Genomic DNA, 15,600 nt, shown 5'->3' with positions numbered 1-15,600 from the left:
TTATTCCTACAACTGCATTTACCACCTCACATTGTAGCTGCCTTTTATTTATCTGTCCCCATGCTAGCAAGGGCTTCCTATTTATGGCACATATCAAGTTCATTCATTCACCCAACATTTCCTGAGCATCAGCCATGTGTGAGGCACTGTTTTTGGAGTTGGGGATTCACCAGTGAACAAACCAGATCAAAACTACCTGTCCTCAGGGAACTCACATTCAAGCATGGAACACAAGCACATAATAAATAAATAAATTACACAGTTAGGAAGGGATAAACACTCTGTGGAAAACAGCAAGAATATATGGGAATGGGAATGCTCAATAAATTCATGTTGAATTGAATTGTATTATGACATGGTTAAGTGGACATATGTTGGGAGTTCTTTCTTTGCTCAATGACTCAGTTGAGATCCATGATACCCAAGCCCTTATAATTTTTTACTCTATGCCACGGCCACATTGGCAGATTCCTCCAACCAAAATATAGTAACCCCTGATAAGTAGTATTAAATTTGAAAAGAACGTTTCAGGATGTAACACTTCAAACCAGTCCAACAAGGTAAATCTCCCAGTACTTCTCAATCTTTTTTACTCACAGCACACAGAGAGTATTTGTCCAGCATCCCTAGGCACATGGGTAAGGTTTTTTGGAGGCTGAGAAGCCCTGAGGGCTGAGGGTGGTACTATCCCAGCACACATGTAACTCATTTGAGGCACCTGGCTTTAGAACTACCTGGGTGATTATCACACAGTTATGAGGTGTGCAGATTTGGGAGAAATGGCCCTGGGGTCTGTGTTGCTAACAATTCTTCCAGATGATTCTGATTCTGGTGGTCTTCAGATCACACTTTAAGGAACACTGCCATGCAACAAAGCAGAGACAGGTAGTGAATCACAGTACTTGTGTCCTTATAGTTGAAGTTGAGAGGAATGGAGAATAGTGCAAATCAGTGGTTCTCAGACTCGCTGTAGGGCTTGTAAAAACATGGGTTGTTGGGCCCACTTAAAGAGTTTCAGGGAAGGCAGAGTATGTGCATTTCCAAACAGGTCAGGGCACTCTGAGAGCCACTAATGTCAATCATTTGGGAAGCTTGTATATTAAGAACTGGATTCCTGTAAGGCAATTTCACAAGGACAGAGTCAGGGTTCATTTTAGGAAGATAAGACTAAATCCTGTTTAGTCAGAAAGCTTTAAAAGAAATAGATTTGAGAAACTAAATCAGAACAAACTTCCAGTTTGATAAAAAAAAAAAAAAAAGAAAAAGGCTGCTCTGTGACTTCACATCACGTTTATACCTACCCTCCAGCCAGCTATGCGCTGCTAAATGTTTAGCCACCTGTTTAGGGGCAAAGGGCAGAGTGGGGGCTGATCTACGTCATTTGCCCACTCTGCCCGCCGTGGCCAGTTCTGGGCTACCCTAGTGACGTCACTGAACACGGACCTGCAAAGAGCTACGGGGTGGCTCTCCAAAGCCCAGAGGATCCAGCTCTGGCACACTACTGCCCCCAGCTACTGCAGGGGTTTGCCACCTGTCAGAGGCCGCCTCCATTATCCACTTAGGTACTGGTCACAGTCTCCAGGCTACAGGAAATGTGTTTGCAGGACAGGAACTATTCTCTGGATGAGTAACCAAAATTACTGTCCCTCCTGGGCTGTGGCCCTGCGTGCTCGTGGAGCACGAAGTTTGGCTTCTAAATTCTGGGCCCAGCTCAGGAAAGCCCCTTAAGAAAGGCTCTCCTTCCTCATGCAGGCTCAAAGTTTCTGGGCCTCTGGCTCTGTCAGGAAGAGCTGGGGCACTCCTGACACCAAGGTTAGGCTGCCCTGGGGGACAGTGGAAGATTTAATACCACAGAAACCTCACTGACCTAAAACCATCCTACACTGAAGAAATCATTTTTTAGGTGATCCACCTTATTAGACAAGTAAAAACATTGTAGAAATCTTTCTGTTCCAGAAAATAAAACAACAGACAGTGCTAGGAAAGATTGCCCTGCATTCAGTGCCTGCAAAGATCCCTTAAGGTCCAGGGCAGGGTTGTGGGGAAGTGTTTTGAATATTGATGGTGCCAGAGGTGACAGTGGATCCTGGCTTAGCCTCGCTAGTCTCCTCCTGTTCTACCCACACCCTTCCTGCCTGCCTCCTCACTTTAACTCATTCTGCTCTCTCTTTCCTAACCTGCCTTCATCTTTCCAGATGCAGGACGCTATGGGCTATGAGTTACCCTGGGTGTATTTTGTCAGTCTGGTCATCTTTGGATCCTTTTTCGTTCTAAATCTGGTTCTCGGTGTGTTGAGCGGGTAAGCTGACTGTTTCTATGTATTCTTTACAATGCAGCCGAGCAAGGTCCCAGGTCCCACTGTATCCATCACCAGGGTCCTCAGAGATGGGATCCTAATAGGCCAGGAAAATCAGAAAAAAAAAAAAAAAGTCCCCATTCAACCACAGATTCCAACCCATTGGCCAGACAGGCTAATTGGCCTCTGATTTGCAACTAGAGGATCCCTGGGTCCCGGCACTGTTTGGGTCAGTGTCCAGGAGCCGGTGATGGGCACTTGGCCATGCTCGGCTGCTGAGTGTGCCTCACTAACTATCATTCCATTCTTCCAGGTCAATGATGCCGTAGGAAGGGACTGGCCCTGGATCTATTTTGTTACACTAATCATCATAGGGTCATTTTTTGTACTTAACTTGGTTCTCGGTGTTCTTAGCGGGTAAGCAGGACCAAGGAAAAAGGTCTTGATTTTATTTTATTTACTCTTTCTGCTATTCCTGGCTTTATTCTTTTTTCTGGCTCTGATGAACCTGGGATAAAAGGCCACCTCGGGAGCCTTGAAGTGAATGTCCTTGGCCTGGCTGGACAGAGGATCAAATGTACAAGGATTAATTAATCCATTGGTTTGGGCTTCATGAGGAGATACTTAGGCCTACCTGTCTCCTGCTACCTCATCCAACCCCCTCCCATCCTCAAGCAGCTATTCAGGTAGGCAGGCTACTTCTCCTTCTACCTGAGAAGCTACATGATAAGACCCTTGAGTTGAAAGGGTTTGGCAGGAGGGATTGGAGGGAAGATTCATAGATTGTGCTTTTAACACATGCCATAGCCTTGCCACTAGGTACTTGCCTGATTATAGTTGGTGGCAGGCTAACAGTAAAGATTTCAGATAGCTTTTATTCAGTGTCGAATGGGCTGGGGTAATAAGTTTGATTGAAAGTATACATAAACAAATACAAACTAAATAAAATTCTCTCTAATTCAAGACTCTTCAGTCCATGTCTAGTATGCCCCTTTTCTGAATGGAAATGGCTCTTAGCTGTTCAAAGCCATAGATTGAAAATAGAGGAGATGAAACATACCTTCCTTTAAGTTTATCTACTTAGCTTCAAGCATAAAGTTTGCCTAATTCCAGCCTTTGCTCCAATGAAGTTAAAAAGTGGTAGAAATCGCATATAATGGGGGCATCAAGCTGCCCTGGGGATGGCCTCCTTGACACTGTGGACTCACTGGGCCATTCCTCAACCTACCTTCTTCATGAGTCCACATCAGCCATGCCAAGGCCTAGCACCTAAATGCTCCTAGTGACCTGCTCATGGGTTACCTACTCTGCTGCCTTTGCTACAAGGGGGAGGGGGGACAATCTACTTCTGCCTTGCTCAAGACAGGTCAGCTGCTTTGAATAGCCTTTCTTATGTCTCCAGGGACATTAATGCTGAGAGAAAGTCAGACATGACAGGAATGATTGCATTTGATTTTTACCAAGTACATAGACTGGGAACAGCTAGTCCTGTCTCCTGCCGTAACCTAATGCCATGCAGGAGCATCAGGTTTAGTCATTGGGATTTAGTGAAGGAAAAAATCTTCTTCCACCCTCACTGCTTCCCAATGGTGGGTGGCCTGTTAGGGACTTTGATGACACCATGCCTTTTGCCAAGGTAAGGCCACATAGGAAACTAGTGTCTTCCATCAGGGGTAAAATGATGAAGATATTAGCTGCCTGGAAGGTATAAAGGTTTTCATTTTTGTGTTCCAACACAAGAAAATGCCCCTGTGTTTATACGTAAATCAAAGCATTGAAAAAAATAACTTCATCACTCCCACTCAAGACAAATTTGGATATCTCAGCTCTGCACTTGCTGGATGCATAATGTTGGGCAACTTTACCTTTTTAAACTTCACCTAGCCATCCAAAAAAAATGAGAATAATAATACCAACCCATAACTTTTTGTGATGATAGAGGGAGATCATTCGTGTAAAATACTTGGCATATAGTAAAGTGCTCAATAATGGTACCATCATGAAATGATTATTGTTTACTTGGTGCCTGTCATAACTGGAATTGTTGAATAAAATCCTCAACCTTCTCTTTTTAAAGATGAAGAAAGTGAGCCCAGAGGTGACTTGTGTGTTGTCATTGTGCTTATAAGTATCAGAATGAGGACTAGAATGCAGACACAGCCTAGATTCCATCTTCCCATCACTGTCCATTGAGTATACATTGAATGAACTTGAACTGTAACATAAGCCAGAGCTCTGAACCTTAAAAAAAAAATGTGATTCCACTTTCTTCCCCAAGAGATTAGGAACAAATCTAAGCAAGTGAAAATCTTCCCAGGAATCCAGAGTTAAGAATTAGCATGAGCCCATAAAGGACCCTCTTCAAGCAGAGTATCTGCTCACAGTCACTCTTGGCACACCCTCCCCAGTAAAGTTGTCTTCCTGGCAGAGAAGTCAAAGGCAGCAGTTGCTGATGTGAGAGAAAAATCATTTTGAAGACCATGTTTTGGACCAACTCAGTCCCTTTGAGATTGTGTGTGTAAAAATACTTAGACCAAAGCTTGGCATGTAGTAACGCTCCAAACATGAATAGACTCTGAACAGGAACATTAAGGCTTTCAGACTTTAGAACTATGAGCTCTAGAGTCCATACATTGGTCTCTGTGGGATACCTTCCCCAGCACCTGCTCCTTGAGTAGAGTTCCCTGAGAGGAACTCCCTGCTCCTCACAGCTCTGGATTTGCTGATGGACCATCTCCAAGGTTTCCTGGGCTGCAGGGCATATCCTCTGCATGGACAGAGAAGTGTCTCTGGGCAAGCATCTCCCCTTCCTGGTTTGAGGAAGCCAGTCAAAAGTGCCCCAGGCACTGCCCTGGATCCAAACAGTAACAAAACCTGGAATTAGGCTCTTACTGGCTAACCATGTGATGGCAGTGATTTCAGTTTTGAGTCAGCATCTTGATCAATCAGGACAATAACATAAAAGTCACCACAAGAATGCAACAAAACCCCCACTGATTCATCAGTAAGAATTCTGGTTAAATCAGCCTTCTAAAAGCAACCAAAAAGCTCTCAGAGCTCCATGAAATTCACTGTTCCAATGTTAACATTAACAGAAACCAGCGTCCATGGCAGGCTCAGTGCATGGAGCTTTTGATGGATAACTCTCCGATGCTCACAACAACCCTATGAGCTAAGTGCTATTTATATCTCCATGTTATAGAGAAGAAAATTGAGTTTCAGGTGAGGAAACTACCTCAGTTCTTACAGATGAAAATGGAAGATCCAGGATTAAACCCAAACAATGTAAATCCAGGGCCTGTCTCTCTAACCTCTATGTTATACTGTTCCCAAACCATTTTAACGGTGTTAACCCATGTTCCTAAAAATTAGAGTCAAGAAGTGTTTGTGGGGGGGGGGGTGTAGTAAAGAGCAGCAAGTGAACTGAGGAGGAGCAAGTGGAGCAGGGAGAAGCAATCCATGGGATGGTGGTTGGAAACAGCCACTGGGAACAGAAAAAAAACCCAAGAGGAAGCTGCAGAGCCGCCACTCAGGAGGGTGCAGTAGAGCAGGGTTGTTTAGGAGGGCTGGTGGCCCTGCAAATGTTAATAGTCCTTGAGAGAGAGCAGACCCGTAGCTTGGTAGAACTACAGCCTTGGAGAATTTTGGAACTGGAGGGGCCTGAGACCCCACACCTGTCAACTAAGAACAATATTATTTTACAGTCCAACACAGTAACTCATCCCCTCATAAATTATGTCCTTCAGTCACCAAGGAAAGATACTTTCATGAAGGAAAGATGACACTCTGTAAAGCAAAATGTAAATATTCCAAGATTTTAGTCACCAGAGGGTTAGGTAACCCTTTATCTGGAACATTCCCATATCTAAAACATCTTATTCTTTATGAGGCCAGATAGAGACAGTGTGAAGAATATATATTGTGGGATTTCTCAAAATTGTTTCATGTTCATTATCTATTGATCCTCACAAGCCACAGGACTGGTATTAGTACACACAAAAATTAGATTACATTTGCTTTTCTATCCAACCTATTAAAATGAAAGCAGTGACAATGAGATTCTTGAAATTGCACTTAAGCTATAGTCAGATAAAAGTCTGTGGATTCTGGAATCTGGTCACTTTTTGTTTTAAATTATTGCAAACAGAGGACTTCAGACATGTGCCTTCAGTATACAAGGAACTCAGAATCTCTTAGATGGATAGTCATCCTGCCCTCTTTCCCACCAGAAGATGGGCTTGTCTCTCTCCCTAAAACAACAGGTGGCTTGGTTGGGAAGCATTTTGCAACCTGAAAGCATAACCAGACCATGGCACTATAGTTAAGACACAATGTGTAGACCGAGAAGGAAGCAAGAAATGCCAGGACGTGCATTCTTTGTAGGTGGGAGCAGAAAAGACAGCAACATCTATAATCATATTCATTATCTGTGTAGTTGTATTCCATGAGGTCACTATGAACATGAATTAATGAATACTAAACCATTACTCTTTTTTAAAATTTCTTTTCCTTTAAAGATTTTATTTATTTATTCATGAGAGACACAGAGAGAGAGGCAGAGACACAGACAGGGAGAAGCAGGCTCCTCGCAGGGAACCTGATGCGGGACTCAATCCTGAGACCTGGGATCACGCTCTGAGCTAAAGGCAGACACTCAACCGCTGAGCCACCCAGGTGTCCCTAAACCACTACTCTCGGGAGAAATACAGAACAAGGATCCTATGAGCCTTTAGTCACAACAAGCCTTTTTTTCAAGCAATCAATACATAACCTTATTTTATGTGTGTTTCTGTTTAAAGTCATCTTATTTAGTATATATTGTTGATTCATTAACATTGAGCTCATGGCCAACAGCACTATAACTGATGCCTGAACAGAGTTTATCTAACACATGTATTTTTTTCCCTAAGGCACACCACAACCTTCTCACACTTAGGAACACTAGACAGCACTTCAGCAGTTCAGCACTGTGCTTGGGGGCTATTTTTAACAGAAAAACCACCAAAAAAAAGTACAGAAATGTGAACAACATGGCACTAAAGAGACCATAAAAAGTACGCTTGTTTACAGTATGAGAACTGAAACAGAAAGGCAGAGTGTCACCGTGTTTAACCTTAGCTGGGAATATGACTCCAGTTTTTTGCCCTGCTGCACATGTCTGGGTTTGACCACAAAGGCACACAAGGATCGATTTGGGAGTTACAAATAAATTTTAGCAAGTAAGCAATTTCACAAATACAGAATCTGTGAATAATGAGAATCAACTGTATTGATCATCAGAGGGCCTAGAGCCCCAGCCTTTTGTATTGATTGGATCTTCCGCATACAGCTCCCTCTGCATGTTTTACATTACTGAGCCCTGGCCCCCAGCTCTGGATTCTACTCCTCATTTTTCATGTTGGCCATTGCTGGCAGGAGCTGTGCTCCTGCCTATGACAAATCCCATGGCTGTGACTGACTGTCTAGCCAGCTCTGGTCCCTGGGCCCAGCACAGCCTGTCAGGCTGGGGCTTCATGTCTTCATTAGCTCAGTCCTCAGAGCAGGCACATGGCTGGCATACAGGTGAGGAGATAAAGAGAACCACATACCACCACCCAGCAAATCCCATACTGCATGGAGTTTGGAGAAAGAAACTTGGCTCACTTTCCATCCAGCCACAAGCTGAGTTATATCCTCACTCCATAGGAGCCAATGGGAGCCAGCAGGGCTTCAGATCCAACCCTGCCTCTTCTTATTCCCTTCAAACCCCCAACACAGCCTCATTTTCTTTTCTCCTCATAGATGTCTATGGTAGTTCCTCAGGGTCTTAGGGAATGGATGATGAACTTTCATTCCACGGAGCAGAGGCTGGAACACAGGATGGGGTCAATTGCCCCTACTGCAGTTTGATCCCAACCCTATTGTCCTGACTCCAGAAGCAGTATGGGTAGTTGTTATATAACTAGGATTTAAGCCCTCTGTGAAATAACCCAAAAGAGCTAAAATGAATCCCCAAGACCCCTCCACAGAAAAAGAATGGAGAATACAAATATATGTAGGCAGGAAGATAGCCGAGGGAAGGGTCCTGGAATTGTAGTTGCTGGAGTTAATTTGCACGGGGAAGGAAGTGTTGTTAAAGTGACTGTCTTCAGAGAGCAAATTCACAGCCCAGAGGGTAAGACCAGATATAGGCGATCTATCCATGCTCATACCCAACAGCAAAAGGAAGGAAGGAACAAAGCAAGGCAAAGCTTCTATCTTCATTTGGAGTTGTCAATCTGGCCCCTTCCCCTGGCATTAAACTCCCTGGGAGGGAAACGAAGGTACCTGCCAGTTGGCAGGAAGCCAGAGAAAGAGCAAGTTCAATCCAATTAGAATTGAATTCAATCAAACTGAAGAAGAAAATTCCATCCAAAGTAGAGCATCATTAAGATAACAGTTGAAAAAACTCATTAACTTGAGAGCTGCCACATCTCTCAATTACAAAATTCCCTAGACCACTCCCATTCCTAACACCTTTTTTATCCATAAAAATGGTGAATGCTAAAAAGATGTGCAGCACACACAAAATGGAAATACTAGATAGTGGTTATGGTGATAGAGCCACCCCTATATGACTGATTCAGAAGCTTTTGTCCTCCTATGATTTGTTGCTGTGCCCTTCCTTCCAAGGTGCATTTCCTTAGGTATGACTTGTGCAAGACATTCCTTCAAGGTGGTTTCTACAGGCTTCTGCTCTGAACTAGGCCTTTACTGGGGAGAGAAGGAGGAATCATGTCTCTATGAATTAACCAAGATGCTCAGTGCATGTCACACACATACACACATGCACACACACACCATTGAGGGCCCCATTTCCCGTAAACTGAATATCAAAGACTAAAATGCTCCTAATGTACCTGTTTTGGAAGAAAAGACAAAGACTTGCTTTGAGAGTTGAGAACTAGCCTTCTTGATAATTATGTTCTGCTCCCAGCCCCTTCCTGTTCAGAAAGTGAATTTGAAGTCAGAGAGAAAATAAGGACAAAATCAGAAAATAGGAAAGAAATACCCATTCTGTCAGAAATTTTTCAATAGGACTTTCTTCCAGCAAATCCCAATCCAATTCCAATTTCTACTCATTATTACTTTAAACTGAATGCATCATTTAACTTTTATATCATCTTGCTTTTATGTATTTTTCCAGCCTGATTAGATTTTTTTTTTTTAACTAAAAGGGCAGCCCCCAGGACATTTTCTTGTGTTTGGAGTCCTCATTTATCTCCTTGTGGGGAAGAACTTTCTCTAGATTAGAAATCCTTCCAGGCATATTAAAAGTGGCAAAACAAACTCTAGTAATAAGAATGGGGGTTGAGGTAGTTAAATCTCCTGGGCCTTAAATCAGTGGTATACTGGTAAATATTTACCAGTTGGCTCTTTGGTGGGGGAAAAAAGCCCTAGTTTGTGGCATTTGCCAATTTCTGTGGTGTAAATATTCCCACTACACTAATTTCAAGCCACAAGGAGACATCAGTGAAGCTAGAGCAGTGAAGAGCCATGCGCGGTGGGATCCTAGGAATCAGTGTGGGTGAGTGAACTTCAGCACACCACTGGCCCTTAACGCCTTTATCACCCAGAACCACTTATGAGGTTTTCCAATAACCACTCAATTCTGGGCAGAATGAAAATGCACGATCCATAACTGTCATGGAGGGTTTTTAGTGACTGTTTGAAAGGGGTTTCCAGGTCACTGGAGAACAGTTGTTACTAAAAGGCAAAGGCTGTGACCATGATCCAAGAATAAGGGAAGTGGACTTTATCCATCCCTTTGTACTCTGGTAGCCTATATCAAGAATGTTCACTTCGGTGACTTTCTGTTTATGTGAGAGTAAAGACAAAGGCTAGGATGAGGAGAGAACACTGTAGAAAGCAGGAGCAGGTGGGCAGGTCTCCTGTTGTGAAGAAATTAATCCCTTTGTTTCTTATTTCCATCTCTCCTTCCTGCCCACCTGGCCCTTCTCCTCCATGTTCTCACTCCCCAGAGAGTTTTCCAAAGAGAGGGAGAAGGCCAAAGCTCGGGGAGATTTCCAGAAGCTTCGAGAGAAGCAGCAGCTGGAAGAGGACCTAAAGGGCTACCTGGACTGGATCACCCAGGCAGAGGACATCGACCCTGAGAATGAGGATGAAGGCATGGATGAGGAGAAGCCCCGAAACAGTGAGCAGCCATCCTGTCTTGGGCTGGGCTCTGGGAGAGGGAGGAAATGGGCCAGAACAGTGAGATCTTCTACCACTAACTTGTTCTTACAGTTTGTCTTCCTGGAGCAACACTCGATATATTGATTATCTTTACTGCTCATAGAAATTAGTCACAGATGTGAAATAATTGCTATTGACCTGTAAAGACTCACATCCCTTTTAGAATCCAAAAAGTCTAAAAACCAGTTGAGATTTTGCTAAGGAGGACTCTTTCTTTTTTTTTTTTTTTTTTCTTTTTTTCTTTTTAATCGTACATCTTCCTCTAGGCTCTAACTCTTTGGGTGGGGAGCAGATTATGGTCTTCCCATTAAAGTTTTAAAACCCCTATTTTTTTTAAAGATTTATTTATTTATTTATTCATGAGAGACACAGATGGCGGCGGGGGGTGGGGGTGGGTAGGCAGAGACACAGGCAGAGGGAGAAGCAGGCTCCAGGCAGTGAGCCTGACGTGGGACTCCATCCTGGGTCTCCAGGATCACGCCCTGGGCTGAAGGTGGCGCTAAACCGCTGAGCCACCCGGGCTGCCCTAAAACCCCTATTACGTAGGAATGTGTATACATATATATCCTAACACACATATATAAATGTGTGAGTCTAGTTTCTTGTCCTTATGAACAGGCATTAATTATGCCCATTATGTTCAAACTCCCCAGTTGGTTTCTATGTGTTTCTACTCACTAGTAACTGAGTTCTAACTGGGAATCTGGGAGAAAAATCAGGTGGAGGTAAAAGGTAAAGGAGACAATCAAATATGTGAATAGAGAACAGAACCTGTGCTCTTCATTTCAAAGACTTATTTAATACATCTATCAACTGTTCCCTTTCTGATAGCACTGATCAAGGTGCAAATACAAAACTAAAACACATAAATAACAAGAGACTCGTAACAACACAATTTAATAACATAAGGAGACCTTAAATGCTCTACTGAGTAGTTTTGAAGTTGGAAGACAACACCTTTGATGGATTGTCACAGTGAGCAATGATGCCATTGAGGGTCTTTCTGGAAAAATGCCTGGCAGCTTGTATTATACTGTTGATGATACTGTGGAGTAGTTGATTCATTTGTGAACTGACTGGTATGGTGAATAAATAAGTTGGCCTGTGAGTGACAGAGAAGCTTACCTCTAAGTCACAGGAATTGGCATCTTGGCTCGTCACCTTAAGTCAGGGTGGAGCCCCTAATTTATGATTAACGGTGATGAGTATGCTTCTTACCATGTTATTAAAAATGTGCAATGTCTACTACTTACTTAGCAATTCATTGTCATCCACAGAGATATATAGTTATTCTGTTCTCTGGCTAAAGCAAGAGCTTCCAAGGAGAAATATGCTGCTTCTCTGCCTTGCTCACTAAGTGAATAAATTCCAGGGAGTTCCCAGCATGGAGTATCCTTTGCTGCTAGAGCAGATCACATTGACAAGGCCCATCTACCCACATTCTGGCTAAGCTTTGGGAAGAGCATACTGAATGCCCACCCCAATGGACAGGGTCTCTGCCAAATTTTCGTAAGCCCAAATATGGATGAAATTGGACTCTGGAAACTGTTGTGCCTCTCACCTTGTACTCTTTCTCCATGGCTGGGGGAGACCTTTGGGTCTGCTTAATGTCCTCAACCAACCTGTCCTAGAAGGATGGAATGGGAACCTGGCTCCTTCAGTTGTAGAGATGATGGTGGAATAGTTCTAGGGGATGGACCAAGGGAATAAGTATCCAAAAAAGCAAGATATAGAGAGTAAAAATAGACACTTGCAATGAAGTGAATGTAAAAGACTTAGGAATGGAGCCAGAAAATGGGTCCAAAGAGCTGTCTATTGGGGAAGTCCAATTACAAGCAGAGTTGATGTGATTTAATTATTAAGAAATTGGCAACCTAAGAGATCTACAGAAAAGGCAATTTTATGACTTAGGAACTATAATCTCTTCTTCAGAACTTCATAGTTTGCCCTTCAAAACAAATACAAGGGGAGAAATGCTGCTACAATTTACATGTGTGTTTCAATTAAAGTAATATCTTAGCCTTTGAAATTGTTAAAAGATTACAGTTAGTATATTTTTCAGTTCTTTTAATTTCAAAAATTAAATAGTCTTTTAAGGAAAAAAAGATATTATTACTCTTCATCGATGGCTCTGGCAACTTCTGGGCAGAATCCCCATCAGCACTCATGAGATGCCACACGTAGTGGGCACCAGTAAGACAGAGTTGGCTCCAGCACGGGAACAGTTCCATGGCACATTCCATGGTAGCTGGGCTTACCTAGAGGGAGCCCAATTACTCATTTTTTCTAGGAAGAGCTACAAAACCACTGAGGAAGTAGAAGAAACAGGGGTTGAGAAGATAATAGAGATGAAAGGGCATAGTTGGGAAGCATTTCTCTAAGTTATTAGAGTAAATGATGTGGCCAGTAAAATTATACAAAAAAAAATATATTCTAGTTCATTCATTCTTCTCTTCTTCCCTCCATCTATCCATTAAGGAGCAACTCTCTGCCAGGCACTGTTTTTGGCACTGGGGATATAGCAAGGAACAAAATAATCAAAACTCCTTGCCCTCATGGAAATTATTTCTAGTGGGGAGTCAGACAATAAATTAAATAGTATGCTAGAGTCTCCACAAATATTGTGGAGAATGATAAAATAGTGAGAGAGAGACAGAAGTATTGAGTAGTGGCCAGGAAATACCTCACTGAGAAGGTAGCATTTGAATTAAGACTTGAAGGCAGTAAGGAAATGAAACATAGATATTTGGTAAAAGAGCATTCTAGACAGAGTTAATAGCCAATGCGAAGGCCTTGAGGCAGGAAGATGGCTGACATAGAAACAGAAGGGAAGCTAATGTGACCACGGAGGAGTGAGTAATAGGGACAGTGGTAGGAGATGAGGTCCAAAGTTAACCAAGAAGTAGATCATGAAAATCATTGTAGGAACTTGGATATTTACAAGAGGTGAGTCAAGAAGCCACTGGTGGCTTCGAGCTGAGAAGTGACATGGCCTACACATATTTAATGGGATCCCACCCCTCACAGACATGCCAGCTACCATTTGCAGAATGAAATGAAAGTGAGCAAGGATGATGGGCACTGAGGTGGACACTTGACGGGATGAGCACTGGGTGTTTTTCTGTATGTTGGTAAATTGAACACCAATAAAAATTAATTAAAAAAAAAGAAAGAAAGAAAGAAAGAAAGAAAGAAAGAAAGAAAGAAAGCAAGGATGAAGTAGAGATCCAGGTAGGAGACTACTGCCTCAAGAGATGATGTTGCACTAGCCTGGTAACATGAGGTGGTAGGCTCCAGAATGGCATCATTTGCTGATATATCACATATGGGATGTGAGAGGCAGAGAAGTCAGGGACATCCCACAGCAATTGTCCTCAAAAGTGGTAAGAGCAGAATCATCATTTATTTATATAGGGAAGATGGTGACAGGAAAAGATATCAGGGCAAGAGTATCAGGAAAACCATCTTAGGCCTTTAAGTTTGAAATGTCCATTGGACTTCAAGTAGAGATGTTGAGTGAGCAACTGGGATAAATCTGAGTTTGGGGAAAGGTCTGGGACAGACTTATAATTTTCAGAGTCAGCATTCACCTAACTGTGATATGAGGGCATAGTGTAGGCAGAAATGAGATGCATCCTAAGAACCTGGGCCCCAGTATTGTTAGGAGACAGGAATGATGAGGAAGAACCAGCAAGGGAGACTTAGAAAGGCATGGCCACAAAGACAGGAAGAAAAGTGAAGGAGGGTCCATGTTGAGGCCAAGCAGGGTGAGCCCTGAAAGCCTGAAAGTGGATCATTGGACTTACCAATGTGGAGGTCATCAGTGGGTGAAATGGTGAGGCTCAAAGCTTGAGGGCAAATCAGAGTCTCCTTTCATGAGTCTCTTGAGTCTAGATACTTCACAGAATGGTATCAAGCATTGTTTGCAGACCTCCTTTTGTTGACATGGCCATGCTGTCAGCCATCTAAGAGTTTCCAGAAAGGAGAGAGGAGACTCAGGCAATCTAGGCTGCCTGTGGCCCTAAAGAGGCTAGGATCCAAAGGCCAGCCTTGCATTATATCTCCATCTACAGTCATTTTATTTATTTTTTTAAAATTTTTATTTATTTATTCATGAGAGACACACACAGAGAGAGAGGCAGAGACACAGGCAGAAGGAGAAGCAGGCTCCATGCAGGGAACCTGATGTGGGATTTGATCCCAGGACACCAGGATCACGCCCTGGGCCAAAGGCAGGCGCTAAACCACTGAGCCACCCGGGGATTCCCTACAGTCATTTTAGTACTAGGCATTGCCTCTGCAACTGCTTACAGACAGCCTTGGGAAAAGGAGAAAATGACACTCAAGAGCCATCTTAGAACCAATAATAAGAGAAGCAAGCAAGGGGCATGCTTGTGCACTATAGCATATTTAGCAGACAGCCACATGGGTCTTGGTCCCCAAGCCCTGTTCCTCTCGGGGAAGGATTAGGGTAATGTGGAGGCCTGCGCCCCTCCTGGATGCAGCAACGAGCATCTCTTCTGAAGGCACCACTTATAAAACTATCATTGCTGCACAGAGCCCATTGTCATCATGAGAGACACACTGCTCCAAAGGACAAGGCCAATTTTCCAGCTTCAATATTGAACCTGATAGAAGGCCAGTCATTAGAGAGAGAGAGCTGTAGAGAAAGAGATAAAGTCAGACATTTCTTCCTTTTTCCTCCTCAATATAAAAAAAAATGTATTTATTAAATATCTATCCATATGGGCATCTCTGTATCATGTCATTAAGACAATTTAAATGCGTTCTCAGCCCTCTAAAGCTTGCAGTCTAAGACAGACATTTATGTGGATGAGCATATAAAAGACAGACAGACAGTAGAACCAAAACATTGAATTTCCACATAGATAAGCAGGATTAAATATTTACACCAGTGGTGTTCAGTTACATGACTTGGGAGCCACTTTTGCAATCATCATTAACTGACAGAGCTGCGTGGCTGCCACATGCCCTGCAGAGTCTAGGATAGTGTATTATTGAAATACAGAAATGTAAGGGCTTATGAGAGCTGCAGGTTGCCCACAAAAGGGCCCCATGTGACTTGAGAG

At 43.0% G+C, this 15,600-nt stretch overlaps 1 protein-coding gene across 50 annotated transcripts in view; it reads left to right on the top strand.

Moving 5' to 3' along the window:
• The window catches only part of CACNA1C (calcium voltage-gated channel subunit alpha1 C), a 760,002-nt gene that overhangs the window by 548,065 nt on the left and 196,337 nt on the right, over nt 1-15,600 (top strand). For 35 of the 50 annotated variants that reach the window (XM_041735639.1, XM_041735630.1, XM_041735636.1 and 32 more), the window contains exons 8-9: nt 2,610-2,713; nt 10,297-10,469. In XM_041735639.1, coding sequence (XP_041591573.1) covers nt 2,610-2,713; nt 10,297-10,469 — 277 coding nt within the window. Of the gene's footprint in view, nt 1-2,195; nt 2,300-2,609; nt 2,714-10,296; nt 10,470-15,600 lie in introns of all 50 variants that reach the window. The other 15 variants (XM_041735632.1, XM_041735660.1, XM_041735656.1 and 12 more) reach the window with 1 other exon arrangement.

Source organism: Vulpes lagopus, chromosome 21 (genome assembly GCF_018345385.1).
Source record: "Vulpes lagopus strain Blue_001 chromosome 21, ASM1834538v1, whole genome shotgun sequence".
NCBI classification, from domain to species: domain Eukaryota; kingdom Metazoa; phylum Chordata; class Mammalia; order Carnivora; family Canidae; genus Vulpes; species Vulpes lagopus.
This window is presented reverse-complemented; position numbering and strand designations above follow the sequence as displayed.